Below are 22,797 nucleotides of genomic sequence, written 5' to 3' on the forward strand. Positions count from 1 at the left end.
TTCATACTGGGCTAGTGTTTGAAAATGATGATGATCAGTCAATCAGTCCACAAGCTAAGTGTCAGCCAAGTGCTGGGTTTGCCAAGGGAAAAGTTAAACTATCCCCTGCCCTAGGGAGCTTCCATTCTGATGGGGAAGATAACATATACTTGAATAAGTATATAAAAGATGTACACACCCAAAACAAGGTAACCAACCTTGAAGGAGGGTATTAGTTCCTGGTGGGTAGTGGTGGTAGTTGAGTAGGGAAGGTCCCATGATGGAGGGGATTTGAACTTAGTCTTGAAGGAAAACAAGTATTGCAGGAATGAGACCATGTGGTGGAAAGGCAAGGTCTGGATAGGGGAGATGGTAGTGTGTGTGGAACAGCAAATGGGAGAGAGTAGAGAGGAGTAATCTTGTATTACACGGGAAAAATAGGCAGGGCAGCACCAGTTTGGGAAGAGTGTGAAATACCAACCACAGGAGTTTGTAGAGCATCCTAGAAGTTCCTTAGATGACGTCGGAGGCTTCCATCAGCATGGGCAGGCACAGGACAAAGGGCTCTCACCTGGGCTTTTTCTCTCTCAAAATTCCTCTCCTTCTCCCTGGTCATGCTCTGGGTTGTTCTGGCTTCTTTCTCCTGACCGCTGAGCCTGGGAGTTGGGGGGGCGATGTCTAAGGGAGCCCAGGATCTCAGCCTTCTGACTTACAGGGGTCTTCTTGCCCACAGGCAATGGGAGCAGCCTTGCATCAGCTGGCCGAGAGGGACCACAGTGCCCTGGACTGTTGCGTGGTCATCATTCTGTCTCATGGCTGTCAGGTACAAATACTTCTTGGAGACAGCTGGTTCAGGCTTCTAAAGACTTAATGTTTGTCTGAAGTCTTGAAAAGACACATTTAGTTCCCAGCACTGTGCTAGGCATTGGTGATACAGAGAGGGAAGTGAGACAGTCCCTGCCCTCAGAGAGCTTAAATGTTCACAGATAAGCTCAGGGCATATACAGAATGAAAGAGTAATTCCCAGAGGTAGAGAACCTCAGGGACTAGGGGGTCTAGAGAAGTCCTTGAGGAGGGCATGATCCCTGAACTGTGCTAGGGAAAGAGAAGGATTCTGTAGGCAGATGTGCCCTGGGAGGGAAGGCATGGATCCTATCCCTTCTGGCCTTTGTGAGTTGTCCTGGCAGGGCCCAGAGGATGGGCACCTGGCCTTGGAGTCAGAGGTTTCAGAACTTGCTTCAGACTCTTTATCAGCTGTGTGACCCTGGGCAAGTCCCCTAACCTCTCTATGCCTTTTGTCCCTCCTCTGGAAGATGATGGGGCTGGACTTGATGTTCTCCTAATTCTCCTTCCAGTTCTAAAGCTATAATCCCTTGATCTTCCTGGTGGTGAACAAACCTCTTGAAGATAATAATAATCCTAAGCTTTAGAGCTGGAAAGGCCTGTAGAGGTTATCTGGTCCAGTCCCATTTTTTATACAGGGCATCTCTTAAATCTTACAGCAGTTTTAAGCCTATAGTTTATTTATTGATTTTTGATTATTAAGACTTTGTTGATACTCTATGTATGGAAACTGAAGCCCAGAGATGTTAAATAACATATCCAGAGTCACAGCTAATAAATAGCAAAAGTGAGGTTTGAGCTTGGAAATCCTGAATCCAAGTCCAAAAGTCTTTCCACATCATCATCCTTAGCCTACATTTCTGGGGCACTTTACAGTGACAAAGATTATCCCCATTTTATAGATGAGTTTACTGAGGCAGGTGGAATATTCCTCAAGGGCATCCAGTAGGGTCATCATTATTTGAAGGAGTGACCCCATTTTACAGACTGACTCTCCCGTGGTCACCCAGCTTGAGCATCTCAGTTTTCAGTGGTCATGAGAAATATTTGCAAAGAGGCCACTCTGAACATCATAGCTCATGTACCAACATTGCTTGTAGAGGATGAAGTGAAATCAGAAAGAGCCTCCCAATTAAATTAACTCATCATAGACTGATAGAGGGAGTTGCAGTGTCTGGGATAGAGAGGCAGCTTTAGAGCCAGGAAGCCCTGAGTTCAAGCCTTGCTTCTTTTTTTTTTGGAGGGGAGAAGGCAAGGCAGTTGGAGTTAAGTGACTTGCCCAAGGTCACACAGCTAGTAAGTGTGTCAAATGTCTGAGGCTGGATTTGAACTCAGGTCCTTCTGACTTCAGGGCCAGTGCTGTGTTCACTGGGCCACCTAACTGCCTGTCAAGCCTTGCTTCGGACTCATGCTGGCCTCATCATCCTGAGCCAATCACTAATCTCCCAGGGCCACAGGCAGCTGAGTGAGAGGAAGGGATGGAGCAGGGGCAAATCTGCACTGGGAGATATTTCTTTACTAGGTTTCCTTCCCTGCATCGTGCTGATCCCCTGGGTTTGATCTGCTCAGAAATATACACACTGTAGAGCAGCATGGGATAACAGAGAGTAAGCCTCTGAATCTCCAAGAACTGGGTTCAAATCCTGACTCAGCCAATTCCTAGCTGTGTGACCCTGGCAAATGACTTTACCTGTCTCAGCCTCCATTTCCTCATCTGTAAAATGGGGATATAATGATGCCTGTTTCCCAGGGTTGCTGAGAGGACCAAGTGAGACCCCCTAGGTAAAGGGCTTTGCAAACTTTCTCGCACTCTAGATGCTGGCTAGTGTAGCTGCTGGCTGAGCCATGGAGTTCAACCAAAGCTGAACATGGATCCCTCTGTGACATCTCTCCAAGCCTTTGCCCAAAGGCCCCCAGTGAGGGGGAGCCCAGGTAGCCCAGCCCATCCTGGCCCAGCTCCACTTGTCAGGAAGTTTCTCCTGATATTCAAACAGAATTGGCCTTTCACCCACTCTTCCTGTCCATACTCCCCCCATGCTCTCAGAGGAGGGTTGAAGTCCTTGGTGGGGTCACTTTCCCTCTTGGGCTCCAGTTGTCTCCTTTGTAAAACAGAGGCCTGGGCTCAATGACATCCCAAGGCTGAATGGCTCCTTCAAGCTCCAGATCTGTGTTCCTGGAGTTTTTCCTCTTGGAAGGGGGATTCACCTCTTACAGGGAGAGAACATATGGAAGGCAGGGCAGATTGTTTCCCCAGGTTGTCTTCACAGCACAAGTCCACATCCCTGCCCCTGACAGACAGCCCTGCTAAAGAGGAGAAAGGTTCACTTCTGAGAATACCTGGCAGGGCATGGGAGTCCTGGTTTCTTGTGGGTTGAATACCAAAAACCCTTGTTCTCTGTGAGGCAGATTGGCCTGGGGGGAGAGAGAGTACCATACTTGGAGTCATGAGCTCTGGGTTCAGATTCTGTCTCAGGACCTTGTAATCCTGGACAAGATTTAATCTCTCAGAGCCTCTGTTTCCCCTCCTGTAAAATAGGGATATTAGTACGTCCCAGTATTATTGTGGAAAGGGCTTTGGAGACCATAAAGCATTGTAGAGAGAACTGTGAGCTGTCATTTTTTGTTCTATTTCTATATATACATACCTTTATAATTTTTGTTACTATTTCCTCAGGCCAGTCATATCCAGTTTCCTGGAGCCATCTATGGCACAGACGGAACTTCCATTTCGGTCGAGAGAATTGTGAACATCTTCAGTGGGTCCCGAAGCCCCAGCTTGGGAGGAAAACCCAAGCTTTTCTTCATCCAGGCCTGTGGTGGGGGTGAGCACTTTCCCCATGTCAGTGCTGTTGTCTTTTAGGGCCAGGGGCATCAGAAGCATCAGCCCCAGGAAAAGGCATTAGTTTGTCTGATCCCTCTTTCCTCTCAACTCAGCTGGCCTTTTCCTCACACACAGTCCTCCAACCTTGCATCTCTACCCCCCACTCCCTTTTTTAGAAATATCAAGAGAGCATTTTTTCATATTATCCTTGTTTGAAGGCTTTGGAGTAATCAGTGATCCTTTACCTATCACTTCCTAAATAATATCCTGCTTCTGCCTTTCCAGATCAGCTGAGGAGGGACTCTTTCCTGAAGCAATTAGGAAGGTAATCTGACAAGAGAAATAGTATCTAGTATTTATGTAGTGCTTTCAAATTTGAAAGTACAACATGGCCCTCACAACAACCCATGAGGGAGTTGCTGTTACTTTCCCCCCTTTTTCAGATTGGGAAACTGAGGTTGAAAGAAACTGGGAAATTTTAATTCCAAGTTAGTAACGCTCGCCACCATACCACATACCTAGTCACTTTTAATCTGGATTGACCCATCTAAGACATTAGCCTCTTTCCCCCGAGCCCTGAAGGGATTAGGACAATTAATGTTGCATCTAAGAGGAGGAGGAATACTCTCTGATTATATCTGGTAATGGAGTGTCTGTCTGTCCCTTTCACTTGTGACCAGCTGGAGAGAGGAAAACTCTCCAAAAAAGGGAGGAGCGAAATAGGGATGGAGTGGTTTTAGGAAAAAAACAATTCCGTAGGAGTGGGCCAGAAGTTCAGTGATTGTTTACTCCATTTGATGAAGCAAAAAATCAACTCTTACCTGAACTCTAGACCCTTGCTGGGTGGAGACTGTGAAATATATTTTAAAAAGCGAATTCTATGAAATTGGGACGTCATAATGATTGGAGTTAAGAGAGATGTCCGAGGGCGTGAGGGGACTTGTATCAGTTGGGACATTTTTCTCTCTTAAGTTTAAACATGCTTATATTTAGAATGGAAGGAAGGGAGCAATCATTTATGAAGTGCCTACTATGTGCAAGGGGCAGCTGGGGGCGCCATAGTGCATAGAGCACCAGGCCTGTAGTCTGGAAGACTCATCTTCCTGAGTTCAAATCCAGCTTCAGACACTTACTAGCTGTAAGACCCTGGGCAAGTCACTTAACCCTGTTTGCCTGAATTCTTCATCTGTAAAATGGGTCGGAGAAGGAAATGGCAAACCGCTCCAGTGTCTCTGCCAAGAAAACCCCAAATGGGGTCACAGAGAGTCAGACATGACTGAAAACCTGAACAACACGTGCAAGACTCTGCCCTGAGTGTTTTAAAAATATCTCCTTTAACCCTCGCAACAACCCTGGGAGGTAGATGCTATTTTTATCCCTATTTTACAGTTGAGGAAACTGTGCAGAGAGTGGTAAAGTGACTTGCCCGGGGTCTCCTTCTCAGCTCATAAGTGTTGGAGGTCAAATTTGAACTTGCAGCTTCCTGACTATATGCCCCTAAGCTGTCTCTAAATTCTCTAAAAGTAATAAATATTTCTTCTGGCAGGCTTGTACCTACAACACAAAGTATACTATATAATATCATTTTTACTCTAAGTAACTCACTTTTTTTTTTAGCATTGTGAACATTTACAAAGCACCTTCCTAAGACCATTGCTGTGTAGTAGGTAGTACAGTGGTTATTTCCATTTTACAGGTGAGGACATTGCATTTTACTGGTGAGGAAATTGAAACTCAGAAAGACTTTTTCTTCTGGGGGAAAAAAAGATTTTTGAGAAAAAATAGTTTTTCTTAGGGTCACACAGGCTCATAAGTGTTGATGCTAAGACTGGAGGTCAGCTCCTGTGGTTCTAAGCCTACTATTCTTTTCAAATCCAGTCTCAGACACTTGACACTTACTACCTATGTGACCCTGGGCAAGTCATTTAACTCCAATTGCCTCAAGGAAAAAAAAAAAGAAGTGATGAAGGGGATGGTTTCAAAAGCTGCTCAGTTCCTACCCTTGGGGGACTTAGAGGCTAGTAGGAGCCTTACTCTGTGGACCCCAGTGCTCTAGGTATGATATAGTTAAGGGGTTGGCAGCTTTTAAAAAGTAGAGGCTGAAGTTTTGACCTCTTTCTTAACATTTTTAAAAAAAGTAATAATTTCATAATTGCTCACAGAAAGAAATAATCAAATAAATGCATAGAATAAGGAGTAAAATCTTAATACACACCCTTAACATTTAGCAAGATACTATAGAACCAAATGAATGTATAACATAACGAATTAGGAAAAATGGAGATAATAGCATTTCTCTCCTGAGGTTATTGTGAGGATCAAATGATACAAGATTTGTAAAGAGTGCTGCAGAATTTTAAATGTGATTATAACAAAGAATAAAGGAGGGGAAAATAAGTTCAGCAAAACTAACCAAGATACCAAAATAGTCTGACATTATTGGCGGTGCTCCATACCCAGAATTGTCCACCTTTCCAAAGAGGGACAGAGGGTACCTTTTATATCTCTTCTTTGAAGGTCAAGCTTGATCATTATGATTTCACAACCTTCAGTTTTCATTATTTTGTTGTTATTCTTTCCTCATGGAAATTGTTTTCCTGGTTCTGTTTACTTGATTTGCATCAGTTCATGTAAGTCTTCCCATGCATCTCTGTATTTATATTCCTTGTTTCATACAGTGCAGTAGTGTTTCACTATATTCACGCACTACAGTTTCTTTAGCCGTCTTCCAATTTATGTTGATGTCTTTTATTTTTCTTAGTCTCTAACTTCCATGATATTTTTTGAAAAAATGCAAATTTTATTTATTTTACTTGAAATTTTAATTTTTTTCATTCATTGAAAGTTCATCTTCTCTTTCCCTATTGAGAAAGAAAATAAAACAAAATCTCCATTATAAACGTGTATATTCAAGCAAAAAATAAATTCTCCTATTGACTATGTTCAAAAAAATAAATGTCTCAGTATGTGCTATCAGTCCATCAGGTCCTTTTCCAGAGGTGTGAGTCGTCTGGAATCATGGGATCCTCTGAAATTTGCATTGAACTGAGTTCCCAAGTTTTTCAGAGTTGTTTGTCTTTACAATATTGTTGCTATTGTGCAAATTGTTTGCCTGGTTCTACTTTCTTTACTCTGCATCTGTTTATATAAATCTTCCCTGGCTTTTCTGAAACCATTCCCTTCATCACTTCTTTTTTTTTTTTCCTTTGAGGCAGTTGGAGTTAAATGACTTGCCCAGGGTCACATAGGTAGTAAATGTCAAGTGTCTGAGACTGGATTTGAACTCAGGTCCTCCTGACTCCAGGGCCAGTGCTCTATCTACCTAACTGCGCCCTTCATCACTTCCAATAGCACAATAGTATTCCATCTCCTTCATATGCCATAACTAGTTCAGCCATTCCTCAGGTGATGGGCATCCTCACAATTTCCATTTCTTTGCTGCCTTGATACTCCTTTGAAGAGGAGCATGGAGACTGTGGGTGTGCTGGAGTCAGCTCCCAAGAACTGATTGCTAAATTTTCAGTGTACCTTGGACTGTTTGTCTATACCTAACATCTTGTTATCTGTCTATCTATACCTTGGACATTGGCAAGTGTTACATTTCAGGACTTGATTGTCTTGTTCATTGCCTACACTTAAGACAGTGTTGGAGAAAATTAAGATTAAACTTCAGAGTATGTCCTGGGCACATATTTTCCCTTCAGAGAGCTGGTGTTTGGCAGCTCATTTACCAGTATACCCCTGGTTGCTGCTGACGTCTTTTATGATGCTATTTTTTCTTGCTTCCTGCAGATCAGAGAGACCATGGGTTTCAGGTGTCTTCTTATACTCCTGAGGACAGGTCCCCTGGCAGTGACCCTGAGGCAGATGCCACCCCTTTTCAAAATAACTTTGACCAACCAGATGCTGTGGCCAGCTTACCGACACCTAGTGACATCTTGGTGTCCTATTCTACGTTCCCTGGTGAGAGAACAGTAGAAGAAATCTCAGCCCTCCCTTATGTCTTCTGGACTTGACTTGAAGGGAGAACTTAGGATATCAGAATTGGAAGGGACCTTAGATGTGTGAAAGTCTATCCTTTACCGCGGTCAGACAACCAGGCAATAAGCATTTATTATAGTCAGTTGTTTTTCAGTGGTGTATGACTCTTTGTGACCCCATTTGAGGTTTTCTTGTCAGAGATCCTAGAGTGGTTTGATGTTTCTCATTTTACAGATGAGGAAACTGAGGCCAACAGGGGTAAGTGACTTGCTAGTAAGTGTCAGAGGCCAGATTTGAACTCCTGACTCCAGGCTCAAAGCTCTATACACTATGGTACCACCTAGCCACCTCAAATATTTATTTGTCAGGCCCTGTGTTAAGTGCTAAGGATCCAAGTATAAAAAAAAGAAAGAGACTCTGTGCCCGTAGAATCTAATGAGGGAACACAACACACAAAAGGAAGATGAAAAAGCAGAGGGTACGTGTGGGAGAAGGTGCCAAGCTCAGGGAGATGATAAGAGAAATCCCCAGGGGTGCAGCTAGGTGGGATGAAGACATAGCTGGCCTGGCTGTCCTCCTGGCTCAGCCCTCTGATCATAGGGACAGTGAGTAGTGAGGCTGCTGATGAGATGTGAGTACCAAGGCTGATGGATCTCGAAGGATAATGAGGTTCTTGAGGACTGGAGTTCTCAGGGACCTGATGGAGAATCCCAAAGGAGGTCTGCTGGGTGGGAGATGAAGAATTGGATTTCTATAGCACTTTAAAGTCGGCAGCATGCTTCTTCTCACCCGCCCTGGGAGGTAAGGATTGCAGTTAAGGTTGATAAAGGGCCCGAGGCTCAGAGTGGTGGCCACTGAGCTAGGATCAAAGCCCAGGTCTCCAAAAGGCAAATTCCTCCCTCACTGCGCTGTTACATAATCTGAAGAATGGATCTTTTGTACAGCAGCATCCTCTGAGAAGTGATCATCCGACCTCCTCTTGACCGATGGGGAACTCACTACCAGTCACTGCCACTATTCATTTTATTTTTCAACAGCTCTAAGAATTAGAGCTTTCTCAAAAGTCCCTTCTTAAATTGTGCCCAAACGTCCCTCTATGTAACTTCTACCTATTGGTCCTAGGTCCTGAGGCCAAGCCAGAAATCTAACCGCTTTGGCTGCAGACTGATCTGGGAATGAATGTCTGTGACGATGAGGAAAGTCTAGGGATGCTCCTCCCGGCTCTTGAGCAGCGGGGCGGGAAGGGGACACTCAGTGAGATTTGCTGAGTTAGAGTCAGGACTTCGGACACCACAGACAGGCGGAGTTGCCCTGAGCTTGGGGCATCTAGAATTCTGTCCCAGACACCAGATTCAGAGGGTTCTCCTAGCCCTTGCAGCTGTCCATCAGGAAAGAACCAACAGAACTTAGCTCTAACTTCGCAAGAGTAATTAGTTAAAATAGGAAACTACCAGATGTTGAGTTCAGTTGGGTCCTGACCCCACTACCTTCCATCTGTGTGGCCCCAATGGAAGGTCTGTTTTGTATGGCTTGCCTGGGGCTCAGAAGTCCCTAGGTACCCTCCTGATAATGCAACCTGTCAATCTTTCTTCCAAGGTTTTGTCTCCTGGAGAGATAAGAAAAGTGGTTCCTGGTACATCGAGACCTTGGATAGAGTCTTGGAGGAGTGGGCACATAATGAAGACTTACTGAGTATTCTTCTCATGGTGACGTGTGATTTTTTCCTCTGGGTTTCATGGGTGGGGACTTGAGGGAGAGGAGAATTGTGGGAGGATGGCCTAAAGCAGAGGTGTCAGACTCAAATAGAAAAAATCCCTGAGGGTTAGAAAACTGAAATGAAGGCTGATCTGGGATTTTACTGCTGAATTTGACACTTGAGGATTAGATTGATCTTCTCCCAGGGACTCTATGGAGTGGTGTTTGGCAACTTTTAAAAGCCTCTACTCCCTCAGTAACCTTCCCCCGCCCCCCTTTTTGTTTTTGTTTTTTTGGGGTTTTTTTGGGAGGCAATCAGGATTAAGTGAGTTGTTCAGACTCATAAGGCTAGTATCTGAGGCTGGATTTGAGTTCAGGTCCTCCTGACTCTCTCCATTGTACCACCTAGCTGCCCCTAATATACCCTTTTGGAAAGAATCTTGCTGCCTATTCCATGCAGAAATTTTGGAGGAGATCCAGGGGTCCCCTCACTAATCTGGACAGCCCAGCCCTAGGGTGAAAGTTTCAAAACTCAATCGATTAAGTCCCTCAGAGTATGATCTCTGGAGGTTTCTGTGGCCCAGCAGACGGCAAGAAAATGACCATCATGAATGGGGTATGAAGCATAACTTGGAGTCAGCCAGATAGAGTGGCCCACATGAGTTTCTGTTCATTTAATCACTCACCAATTAGAATAGCTTCAGCTCTGCTCCTGGGTAAGAGTTCTAAAGCTGAGTGTCTTCCCATATTCTCTCTAGCACTGATTGTTTCTGACTTTTGTCGTCTTTGTCAAATTATAATGTGGGAGGTGAAAACTCTTAGTAGTTTTAATTTGCATTTCTCTTTTTATTACTCATTTTATTAGTCTTTCATATGGATGCTGAGAGTTTTTAATTCTTTTGAAAATTGTTTATTCATATCCTTTGGCCACTTTTTGACTGGGAAAGAGTTCTTGGCCTTAAACAATTATGTTAATTTTCTATATATCATGGATATTAGAGTTCCTTTATATTAAGGGCTTTACTGCCATCAGAACTTGACAAAGGAGAGTTGAACAACCTCACACATATAGAAATACATTAAATTCAAAAGGAAAATAGGCAAGGATGGGGTGGAAGAATGGGAGTGTTAAAAAAGGAGGGTAAAAAATAGGCAAGCAGACTTCCTGATCCTTTAAATATTGTATCCTGTGCTTTCCTCTCCTATATAGTCAAAACTGACTTGTTTATTAGTTGTTGAAATTCCTCCTGCATCCTTTTTCATGATTTTCTTGCCTTAGTCTCATTTCTTTTCTCAATTTTTGCTCCACCTCGCTTACTTGATTTTTAAAATCCTTTTTGAGCTCTTCCATGGCCTGAGATCAATTCACATTTTTCACTGTGGCTTTGGATGTAGGAATTTTGACTTTGCTGTCTTTTTCTAATCTTCCTTGTCACCATTATAACTTTTTTTTTCTAATTTATTTATTTATTTTTAGTTTTCAACATTCATTTCCATAAGATTTTGAGTTACAAATTTTTCTCCCTTTCTCTCCCCTACCCCCACCCCAAAATAGCAAGCCTACAGAATACCCCTTCCCCCAATCTGTTCTCTCTTATATACCCCCCATTCTCCCCAATTTTCTAGTAGAACAAGATGGATTTCTATACCCCAGTGCCTGTATATCTTATTTCCCAGTTGCATGTAACATGCATTAACATTTGTTTTTTGAAACTTTGAGTTCCAGAGTCTTTTCCTTCTTCCCTCCTCACCCACCCCCACTGGGAAGACAAGCAATTCAGCATAGGTTGTACATGTGTAGCTATGCAAAACGTTTCCATAGTAGTTATATTGTGAAAGACTAACTATATTTCCCTTCATCCTATCCCACTCCCCACTTATTCTATTTTCTCCTTTGACCCTGTCCCTTTTTAAAAGTGTTTGCTTCTAAATACCCTCTTCCCCAATCAGCCCTCCCTTCTATGAACCCCTCCCCCCTCTTATACCCTTCCCCCATGCTTTCCTGTAGGGTAAAATACCCAATTGAATGTATATGTTATTCCCTCCTTAAGCCAAATACAATGAGAATAAGATTGACCCATTTCCTTTCACCTTCCTGCTCTTCCCCTCCATTGTAGCAGTATTCTCTTGCCTCTTTTATATGAGATAATTTACCCTATTCTATCTCTCCCTATCTCCTTCTCTCATTATATTTCTCTCTCACCTCTTAATTTTATTTTTAAGATATCATCCCTTCATATTCAACCTGTACTGTGCCCTTTGTCTGTGTATACATGTACACACATATATACACACTCACATATATTTATACACACATACACCCTCCTATACATACATATATTCATATATATTCCCTTCAACTATCCTCATATTGAGAAAAGTTTCATGAGTTACAAAATTTTCTGTTCAGCTCCAGTTTTTTCTTCAAGAATACTTGAAAGTCCTCTCTGAATCATTGAATGATCATATTTTTCCCTGAAGCATTATACTCAGTTTTGCTGGGTAGGTGATTCTTGGTTTTAATCCTAGCTTCTTTGACCTCCAGAATATCATATTCCAAGCTCTTCAGTCCTTTAGTGTAGAAGCTGCTAGATCTTGTGTTATTCTGATTGTGTTTCAGTACTCAAATTATTTCTTTCTGACAGCTTTTAATATTTTCTCCTTGACCTGGGAACTCTGGAATTTGGCTATGATATTCCTAGGAATTTTCTTTTTGGAATCTTTTTCCAGAGGTGATAGGTGAATTCTTTCAATTTCTATTTTGCCCTCTGGTTCTAGAATATCAGGGTAATTTTCCTGGAGAATTTCTTGAAGGATGATTTCTAGGTTCTGTTTTTGATCATGACTTTCAGGTAGTCCAATAATTTAAATGATCTCTCCTGAATCTATTTTCTAGGTCAGTGCTTTTTCCAATGAGATATTTCACATTGCTTTCTATTTTTTCATTTGTTTGCATCTATTTAATAATAATCTTGATTTCTCATAAAGTCATTAGCTTCCAGTTGCTCCAGTCTAATTTTGAAGGAATTATTCTCTTCAGTGAATTTTTGAAATTCCTTTTCTATCTGGCAAATTCAGCTTTTTAAGGCATTTTTCTCCTTGTTGGCTTTTTGGACCTGTTTTGCCATTTGAGTTAGTCTACTTTTTAAGGTGTAACTTTCTTCAGAATTTTTTTTGGGTCTCCTTTAGCAGGCTGTTGACTTGCTTTTCATGATTTTCTTGCATCATTCTCATTTCTCTTCCCAGTTTTCCCTCCACTTCTCTTACTTGATTTTCAGAATCCTTCTTGAGCTCTTCCATGGCCTGTGACCAGTTCATATTTTTCTTGGAAACTTTTGTTGCAGGAGTTCTGACTTCATCGTCCTCCTCCAGTTCCATGCTTTTATCCTTTTTGTCCCCCCAAAAGGATTGTATGGTCTGATTGCGCTTCCTTATCTTGCCAATTACTTGACTCTTGAGCTCTTTGCCACTATAGAACTCTTTTATTTTCTCTTAGGCATTTATGGGTTGAGAAGTCTGGAAACCACCACAGCTGCTGGTGATTCATTCTCCTGAAGTCTGCTCTGGCCAGTCTGGGCACTGGTCAGGGCCGCCCTGGGGCCAGAACCAAGGCTCACTGGAGATTGCACTCGGCTCCCAGTGCACTGCAATAGACCTTTCCTGTCGGCCTGTCAGGCAGCCTTCAGCAGGAGATTTGTCTCTCTCTGTTTCTTTGTAGGTTCTGTAGCTTTAAAATTTGTTTAGAGTAATTTTTTTTACAGGTATTTGATATGGCTGAAGCTGGAGCCCATGCCAAGTTTGTACTTTTACTCTGCCATCTTGGCTCCCTTGATGACTTCCCATAGTAACTTTCTGCAATCAGAATTTCTTCTCTTGTTTGCTCATTTCCCCCACCTATATCTTGACTTTTAACTCTTTGTTAAAGTAGGGTTTCGCTTCCAGGGTAGAGGATACATTGCCCCAAGCTTCAGGGCTTTTGTCCAGCTGTTTTCGGAGATATTTCTAGGGACCTGTAAGTTTTTAGTTCTTTCAAAGTATTATGATGTAAGGAGAGGTGTTTACTACTCTCCTGATCTGTGCTCTGGCCTGTGAGTGACCACAAGCACTCCTTTCTCCCCTGAAACTGTGATAAGGGTCCCCACTCCCCTGTGTCCACAAGCTCTGGTGTGCTACTGCTCCTCCTCATGCTGGGGCTGCCATCCAGGCCTGCGACCCGGGTCAGGGTCTGAGCAAAGCAGCAGAGTCTGCCTCAGCAGAGAGCCCTGTTCTCCTTCTGACCAGTTTTTCAACACCCTTACGTCTGTAAGAGCTTTAGAAGCAGTCGATGCTGCTGCTGATTCAGTTACTCCCAAGTCCTGTACTTGGTTTGCTGGGGTCCAGTCTGGGCTGGCACAGCCTGTCCTGGGTAGCTCTCTACTCTCACCTTGGTGCAACAGACCTTTCCTCCTGAATTTCCAAGTTGTCTTGGGCTGGAAAATGGTTTCACCCTGTCCTTTTGTCGATTCTACCACTCCACAGTTTGTTTTAGGGCATTGTTTAAATGTCTTTGGAGGGGATTCAGGGAGAGCTCAGATGAGTCCCTGCCCTCTCTCCACCATCTTGGCTCTGCCTACTATGCTTTTTCCTCAAAACAGAAGATTTCAATTTTGGCTGAGGCATTCTTAGGTTGTACTTTCTACTATCTATGATAATGAGCTTGTCAGATCTATTTGGGCTATTTTATCTCTCTCCCTTTTTAGTTTAAAACTCTCTTAATTAGGTTCACAAGATTCCAAACCACTTTGTTGTTATAAACCCTTGTCATGGCTGTGCTATCCCTTGCCAAGAAACTATTTATTATTCCTATGCTTTAAGTCATGGTCCAGAAATCCAAACCCCATTCTTGGACATCCACATCTTAGCCGACTGTTCCTTCAGCAGTACTAATGAAAATACCCTTGGGACCCTTAAAGTCTTTGTTTTTTTTTTTTTGTTCACAACTTCATAATCCTTAGCAATGCTTTCTTGGTTTCTTTTGGTGGTATTTTTGTTCCTATGTGAATCATCAGAACGGGATTTTTAGAGGTCATTGTTCACATTCTTGCTGTATAATGAAGTCAGAAAACATAAATAATTAGCAGCTAAATGGAAGAAAAGGCATATAGGTTCTTCTTCTTGGTGAGTGAATGGTGGACTTGTCAATGCTGGTTCTCATTGTGTATATAAAAGGACGTAAGAAACATTTTATTGGACGTGCGACATCTGTGACAGAAGTTGATGGGCTGGAGAAATTCTGTGTAAAGCTTGACAAGGTCTTCCAAACCAAGTTAATTTATAGTTGATTATGTATGTTGGTATAGTCATTGAGAACCCAGGGTTACCATCATGCTGTGCCTTGATCTTGGAGAAGGATGTCTGCTGGGGGCGGCTAGGTGGTGCAGTGAATAGAGAGCACTGGCCTTGGAGTCAGGAGGACCTGAATTCAAATCCAGCCTCAGACATTTAACACAAAAACTAGCCATGTGACCTTGGGCAAGTCACTTAACCCCAATTGCCCTCCAAAAAGGAAAAAAGAAAAGGATGTCTGTGGATGTACCCTGCACATAATAGGTACTGAGTAAAATGGAGTAAGGAATGGAATGTGCATTTAAGTGCCTTCTATGTGTCAGACCCTGTGCTGAGTCCTTTACGAATATTATTTCATTTGAGTCTCACAACAACTGTCCGAAGTAGGTACTATTATTATTACCATTTTATAGATGAGAAAACTGAGATCAACAGAGGTCAGATGACTCGCTTAGGGTCCCATAGCTAGCGTCTGAGGCCAGATTTGAACTTAGGGCGTCCTAACTTCAGTACCAGTGCTGTATCCATTGGATCATTTGACTTTGTGAGATTCTGTGGCTCTATGAATTTCAAACAACATGGATGAGGGGAGGTCATACTACATAATCTGAGGTCCCTACCAATTTTTAACATTTATGATTGTACAGATTTGGTAAAACCACTGCATGTTCAAAACCCAACTTCCTAAACATGCTTCACCAGACTTGTAGGAAAGCAAGGACAGGCAACCTTAAAAGAACCAAATGTCTCTACAGTTATCCGTTTCTGTCCTGATTCCAGGCCCAGTGTCCTTTCCACTAACTGTTTCTAAAATGGTTGTTGAAATATATTTATATGCATGCAGATGCACATATACATGTATGGACATAAATCCAGAGAGTAGAGACGGGGCTTGTGATCTCATTGATAATAGGGAATTCCTGAATGATGAAACTCCTTCTTCCAACACGGATTGGCACCTTTTCTGCAACTTAGAGTCTTCAAGAATTTCTAGTGCAACAAGATGTTAGGTCCAGGGTCACATAACCAGGATGGGTCAGAGGCCAGCTTTCTATCTACTACAACATACTGCCTTTTTATCTGTTTATCTCTCTGTCTACTATCCATCCATCCATTCATCCATCCTTCCATCCATCCATCCACCTACCAATATCTATGCATTGTTATATCTACACATATATACAATGTGTACATACACACACAGGCGTATACATGTATACATTGTTGTTGTTCAGTTCTTTTTCAGTCCTGTCTGACTCTTCCTGACTCTGTTTGGGTTTTTCTTGGATACTAGATACTGGAGTGGTTTGCCATTTTCTCCTCCAATTCATTTTACAGATGAGGAAACTGAGGCAAGCAAGATTAAGTGACTTGCTGAGGGTCACACAGCTAGTAAGTGTCTGAGGGCAGATTTGTACTCAGGTCTTCCTGACTTCAGGCTGGGTACTCTGTCCACTCATATACATGAGTATATATTTGCACATATTGAATTTGAATTGGACCCACAGTGATATTATTGGTATAGGTATATCATTCCTCTTTATGAGGAAATTCCCTCTATTGATGCAGTTTTGGCACTTTCTTTTCCAGTGATAGTGGCTTGAGGACCACTGAGAAGTTAGTGACTTGCCCAGGGTCACATAGCCAGTATGGGTCAGAGGTAGGACTTGAGCTGTAGTTGCTGATTTTGAAGATCACTAGCTTGACTAAGGCCCCCATCCTGGTGAGGGTTTGTCTCTCTTCATTGTCAAGCTGGTTCCCGGTTTTGTTGTGCTTTTCTTTCCACAGGTGTCTAATGCAGTGTCTGCTAAAGGGACATATAAGCAGATTCCCGGTTGTTTTAATTTCCTCCGGAAAAGATTTTTCTTTAAAACCAAGTGAGAATGGGTACTTCTTTTCTTTCCTCCTACCTGAAGCTCTCCTTTCTCTCTGCCTGGAAGCAGCCTCAGGCAAGGGCTTTGGGCTTTCCTACCTAGGAATGAGGAGGAGGTGACCTCCCCTACTGAGCTCTGAACAATTCCCTCTGGTTTGTTACACATGTCGCTGATCCTGGAGCCCTTGGAGACGGCAGCTTCCTCGCCTTTGCCCCACCAGCAGCAGCAGGTCCAGTGATGAGCAGAGCTAGAGACTGAAAGGAGTGGAGGAAGAGAAGGGCAAAGGACATTCGTGACCACCCTCGTGTGGCTGGCTAGCAGGGTGACTTGGTTTCTTTGGAATTGCAGGCTGCAGACACTCAAGGAAATTTCAGCTCCTCAATAAATACGATGGGTGCTACTAGATCACAGAAAATGGAAATCTCTGAGCTTAAAAAAGGCTTTAGAAATTGTTTATTTTTTCCTCCTGTTTGTGATTTTCATAAAAAAAGAATTGTTTTATAAATCCTGATTCTTCGTCTATTTATTCTTCCATTTGGACTGAATGGTGTTTGCCTTCCCTTCAGGCTTGTATGCCCAGTGCTAATTTTTACAAATACTTTCCCTTATACCTGTTATCTTGTTTTAGTTCTAGAAAAGCTCTGTATGTGTCTAGGCCGGGTGTTCTCATCCCCATTTAACAGATGAGACAAGGCCCAGAGAAATGAAGTGAATTGGACTTCTTGTAGTTGTCAAGATGCTTTCACATAAATTGGTTTTTATTATAAATTTTATTATAAATTGGCTTTTATTCCTTACCACAAGACTTTGAAAGGGGAATGGAAAGGATTCCACCTTCAGTCTCAGATCTTTTGTATAGGCTGTGCCAGGCTTGAAGCCAGCAAGTCTCTTGGTCAGGGCTGTGTCAGGAGGCATGGGTGAAGTTGAGGACCTCCTGACTGGGGGTGGCAGTGAGGGATGGATCCTGGGCCTAGATCTTGCTTCCAAGTTGACACTGTGAAAGGAGTCTATATAAATTCCCAGCCCTGGACTACAGAAGGGGAGTCTGAACCAGAATACCCACCCACCCACCCTCAATCTAGAGCTGTGCCAGGGCAGTGACATCTGACCTGAACTGAGAGAGATACTAGCATCCCACTTCACTAATGTGGCAGAGGAGGGCACATAGTCATAACTACCCCATCCCTATAGTAGGGAGCAAAGCTTGGACTGGCACAAATTCCCAATATAGGAACTGAAACTGAAGACATAAGTAATAGCGACAGTGTGATACTATGGAAAGACCATAGGCTTTGGAGTCAGAGGATTTTGGGTTTAAATCTTGTATCAGATGCTTCATATCTGTGTGACCTTGGACAAATCACTTCCTGTGCTTCAGTTTTCTAATCTATAAAATGTAGGGATTGGACTAGTGGCCTCTCAGGTCTATTTCAGCTATAGTTCTATAAGTATGGCTCTATGATTTTACAGAAATATCATAGCTTAAAAGAATCCCAAGATAAAATCCTGGAAGAATATCATTTAGCAATAATTACAAATAGGACTCCAGAAAAAAAATGTATTGACCAAAAGGACTACAAGAGTAGAAGAAATAAAGAGTTGAAATGAGAGATAAAGAATTAAATGAGAAGGGGCGGCCAGGTGGCTCAGTGAGTAAGAGCAATGGCTCCAGTGTCGGGATGACTTGGATCAAATCCGGGTTCAGATACTCAGCACCACACCCAGAAATAACTGGCTGTGTAACCTTGAGCAAGTTACTTAACCCCAATTGCTTTAAAAAAAAAAAGAATTAAATGAGAGCCCTTAAAAGAGAATAAAGAGAAGATGAAAAACCTTATCATAGTAGTGAACATACTTCAAAATAGAATGAAGGAAAAGAACTTTAAAGTTTAGTGATACAAGAAATGTGAAAATAAATACAAAAGACTAAAAACCTGGTAAACATGATGTGTCTACTGTCAAAACAGTTGACGTGTGAAACAAAAGCAAAATTTAAGTATTGAACTCTTTGAAAACCATTACCAAACAAAAACCCTAGGTGCCATATTCCAATAAACAATAAAAGAAAACTACCCTGAATTATTAGATCCTGAAGACGAAATGAAAATTGTAATTATCCACAGCACTACCTGAAAGAAATTCCAGATTTAACACATCCAAAAATGTGATAGTCAAATTCCAGTTTTCAGGTCAGAGAGAAAAAAAAATTACAAGGAATAAAGAGATCAAATACCAAAGAACCAGTCAAGTTCACATAAGATTATGCAGCATTCACTATAAAGAAATGGAAATCTTGGAATATAATACACCAAAAGGTAAAAGCCATGCCTTGGATGTGGTACCTGCTTATGATTGCCTTTCAGAATCTTTGTCCTACTTCAAGGCTCAGTCTATGTGCCACCCTTCTGTGAGGTCTTCTCTGATCCCTTCAGTTGTTAGTATGGCCTCCGTCCTTATATTTTCCTAGAGCAAACACTTATGTGTGAGCCCTTCCTTGTTCATCACTTTTGTATGGCATTTATTAGCTGTATTTTTTCCATAGCTCAAAAGTGTTGGAGATGGGACTAGAACCTAGGTCTCTCAACTCTTAGTTCATAGAATTTAGAACAAGAAGACATTTTAGTGATAAACTAGTCCATCTCTCTTATTTTAGATGTGCCCAGAGAGATTCAATTTGGCCAAGATCATACAAGTACCATCTAGCAGAGAAGGAAATCAAATTCAGGTCCTCTTACACCCAATCCAGGGCCCTTAACACTATACCATGCATCTTTGTATGCAAGGAGAAGAACATAAATCTAAGCTCATATAGCTAGCTAATGACAGCATTAGAACTAGAGCCCAAGTGATCTAATTCCATGTGCTGTGATAATTCTAGTAGACTATCCACCCCTTGGATTTATTGCTTCTGGAATACCTACTATTATATGAGGACTGGTTTGTCCTACATGTAATTTTGCATTAAGACTGACATGAGAGCAGGTTAGAAATTATCCAAGGAGAGATTTGTGGGGAAATGACCATGTGCTAGGAGCTAGAGGAACCCAGATCCTCTGAAAATGTCCCGGGAAAAAGGCAAATATGCATAATTTATTGGCAAAATAAAGAGAATCATCTATATACTCCTTCACTACACACAGTGATGCCCAGGACTGCCAGAATCTTGACTTGAAGTAGATAAGCCTTGGCAGATCAAAATGCATGACAAAAAGCAGTTCCAGGGCAACTGGAGAGGCCCAGTATTAAATGTCCAATTAAAGCCTTGGGGGAAAAATCCAAACCCAACAACATACTTGCCACAAGGACTATAGGACTACCTAGAAGAATTTGAACAAGTGTTACAGAGTGTCATAGCTTGGGAAAAAAGGACAAAGAAAATTGATACTTAAGAACAGATGATATCAACACTGTTATTCAATAGTATATTAACAGTAATAATGTGTTATTCAATAATGTGTCAGATAATAATGTATTCAATATGGTAATAAGACAAGAAAAAGAAATTGAAGGAATTAAAATAGGCAATGATGAAACAAACTATCGCTCTTGTAGATGATATGATAGTATACTTAGAGAATCTTAGAATATCAACTTAAAACTAATCAAGACCATAAACAATTTTAGCAAAGCTTCAGGATATAAAATAAACCTACATAAATCATCAGCATATTATATACTAACAACAAAACCTGGTAGAAAGAGATGAAAAATTCCATTTAAAATAACTACAAATTCTAAAATACTTGGGAGTCTACCTGTTAAGACAAATTGATGGGCTATATGAATATAATTACAAAATACTCTTCATGTAAATAAAGACAGATCTGAACAATTGGGGAAATATTCATTGCTCATGGATAGGCTAAGCTATTATAATAAAGTGACAGTTCTACATAAGTTAATTTATTCAGTGCTATATCAATCAAACTACTAAAGAATTATTTTATAGGGCTAGAAAAAATACATTTGGAAGAACAAAAGAATATCAAGGGAATCAATGAAAAAAATGTGAAGGAACTCAATCTAGTAGTACCAGATTTCAAACTGTATTACAAAGCAGTCATCATCAAAACAATCTGGTAGGGGTGGCTAGGTGGCACAGTGAATACAGAACTGGCCCTGGAGTCAAGAGGACCTGAGTTCAAATCCAGCCTTAGACACTTAACACATACTAGCTGTGTGACCTTGGGCAAGTCACTTAACCCCAATTGCCCTGTCTCCCCCCCCCCAAAAAAGCAAAAAAAAAACCCCCAAAAACCAACACAAGCACAATCTGGTACTGGCTAAGTGGTGGATCAGTGGAATAGATTAGGCACACAATATACAGTAGTAAGTGACCATGGTTATCTAATATTTAATAAACCCAAAGATCCAGCCTTTTGGGGCAAGAACTCACCATTTGATAAAAATTACTGAGAAAACTGGAAAGCAGTCTGGCAGAAACTAGACATAGACCAACATCTAATACCATATACCAAGATTAGGTCAAAACTGACAATGGGTAAAATTATAAGGAAATTAGGGGAACATGGAAAAATGTATCTGTCAGATTTAAGGATTAGGGGAAAAGTTTATGACCAAACAAAAGACAAAGAGGATCCCAGAAAGTGAAACGGATCATTTTATTACATGAAATAAAAAAGGTTTTGCACAAACAAAACGAATCCCGCCAAAATTAGAAGGAAAGCAAGAAACTAGAAAAAAAGTTTTTGACAGCAAGTTTCTCTGATAAAGGATTCATTTCTCAAACATATGGGAAACTGGGTCAAATTTATAAAAATAAGATCCATTTCCCAATTGACAAATGGTCAAAGAATATGAACAGTTTTCAGAAGAGAAATCAAAGCTATTAATAATCACATAAAAATGCTCTAAATTACTATTGACTAGAGAAATGCAAATAAAAAAACTCTGAGGTACCTCTTCACACCTATCAGATTACCTAACATGACAGAAAGGGAAAATGACAAATACTGGAGGGGATATGGAAAAATAGGGACACTAATAATGTATGACTGGTGAAATCGTGAACTGGTCCAACCATTCTGGAGAACAATTCAGAACTATGCCCAAAAGTCTATAAAATTGTGCATATGACTCAGCAATACTACTACTGTATCCCGAAGAGATCAAAGGAAAAGGACCTATTTGTACAAAGATATTTTTAGCAGCTCTTTTTGTACTGGCAAAGAATTAGAAACTGAGAGAATGCCAATCATTTGGAGAATGGCTGAATGAGTTGTAGCAGATGGTTGTAATAAGACACTATTGGCTATAAAGAATGACAAAGGGGGATGGTTTCATAAAACCTCAGGAAGATTTATTTGAACTGATGCAAAGTGAAGTGAGCAGAATTAGGAGAACATTGTACACAGTAACAATATTGTACAATGATCTACTATGAATGACTTAGCTATTCTTAGCAATACAATAATCCAAGACAATTCCAAAGGGCTTAAAATGAAAAAAAAAATGCTATCAACATCCAGAGAGAGAGAGAACTAATGAACTCTGAATACAGATTGAAGCATACTATTTTTTAACTTTCTTAATTTTTCTTCTGCCTTATTTTTCGCAACATCACTAATATGGAAACATATTTTCCACGATTCTATGTGCATAATTGATATCATGTTGTTTGCTTTCTCAATGGGTGGGGGAGGGGTTGAGGGGGGATAGAATTTGGAACTAAAAAATTTAAAAAATACTAAAGTAAAAGCAAAAAAAAATTGTGTGATGCGGAGAAGAGGGTGGGGGAGGGAATGAGCATTTCTTAAGTGTCTGCTATGTGCCAGGCACTGTGCAAAACACTTTATAAATATTATCTTAGTTGGTTCTCACAACAAACTTTGAAGGTAGATGTTATTATTATTTCCATTTTATATTGAACTTGAGGTAGGCAAAAGTTAAGTGACTTATCCAGGATCACAGAACTAGTAGGTATCTGAGATGAGGTTTGAGCTCATCTTCCTGACTCTAGACCCAGGTTTCTATCCACCACATATCTTGCTGCCTCTAGAAAAATCATTCAATCTCTTTGAATATCAGTTTCCTTATCTGTAAAATGGGATAACAACCTTTGTATTATCTACTCCATGGTGGTGGTCTTAGGTGCTGCTTTGTAAACTTTCGTGATGCTATAGGAAAGTGGAGGGGGAATGGTATAATATTTTATACTCCTCTGCATGCACAAGCCTACTCAAAGTAATATTTATTACTTTTAAAGAATTTAGAGGCAACTTGGAGGCAAGTGGATAGGATACTGAGACTGAAGTCAGG

At 41.2% G+C, this 22,797-nt stretch overlaps 1 protein-coding gene across 4 annotated transcripts in view; it reads left to right on the plus strand.

Moving 5' to 3' along the window:
* Positions 1 to 17,023, plus strand: part of CASP9 (caspase 9) — a 32,942-nt gene extending 15,919 nt beyond the window's left edge. For 2 of the 4 annotated variants that reach the window (XM_069078814.1, XM_069078815.1), the window contains 5 exons: positions 713 to 802; positions 3,497 to 3,644; positions 7,436 to 7,606; positions 9,221 to 9,330; positions 16,433 to 17,023. In XM_069078814.1, coding sequence (XP_068934915.1) covers positions 713 to 802; positions 3,497 to 3,644; positions 7,436 to 7,606; positions 9,221 to 9,330; positions 16,433 to 16,525 — 612 coding nt within the window. In that variant the 3' untranslated portion in view covers positions 16,526 to 17,023. The remainder of the gene's footprint in view (positions 1 to 712; positions 803 to 3,496; positions 3,645 to 7,435; positions 7,607 to 9,220; positions 9,331 to 16,432) is intronic. The other 2 variants (XM_069078818.1, XM_069078816.1) reach the window with 2 other exon arrangements.
* Positions 17,024 to 22,797: the final 5,774 nt, after the last annotated feature.

This window comes from Petaurus breviceps, unplaced genomic scaffold, assembly GCF_028583685.1.
Source record: "Petaurus breviceps papuanus isolate PSGF00001 unplaced genomic scaffold, PetGlider_PUasm1.0 91041, whole genome shotgun sequence".
NCBI lineage: Eukaryota > Metazoa > Chordata > Mammalia > Diprotodontia > Petauridae > Petaurus > Petaurus breviceps.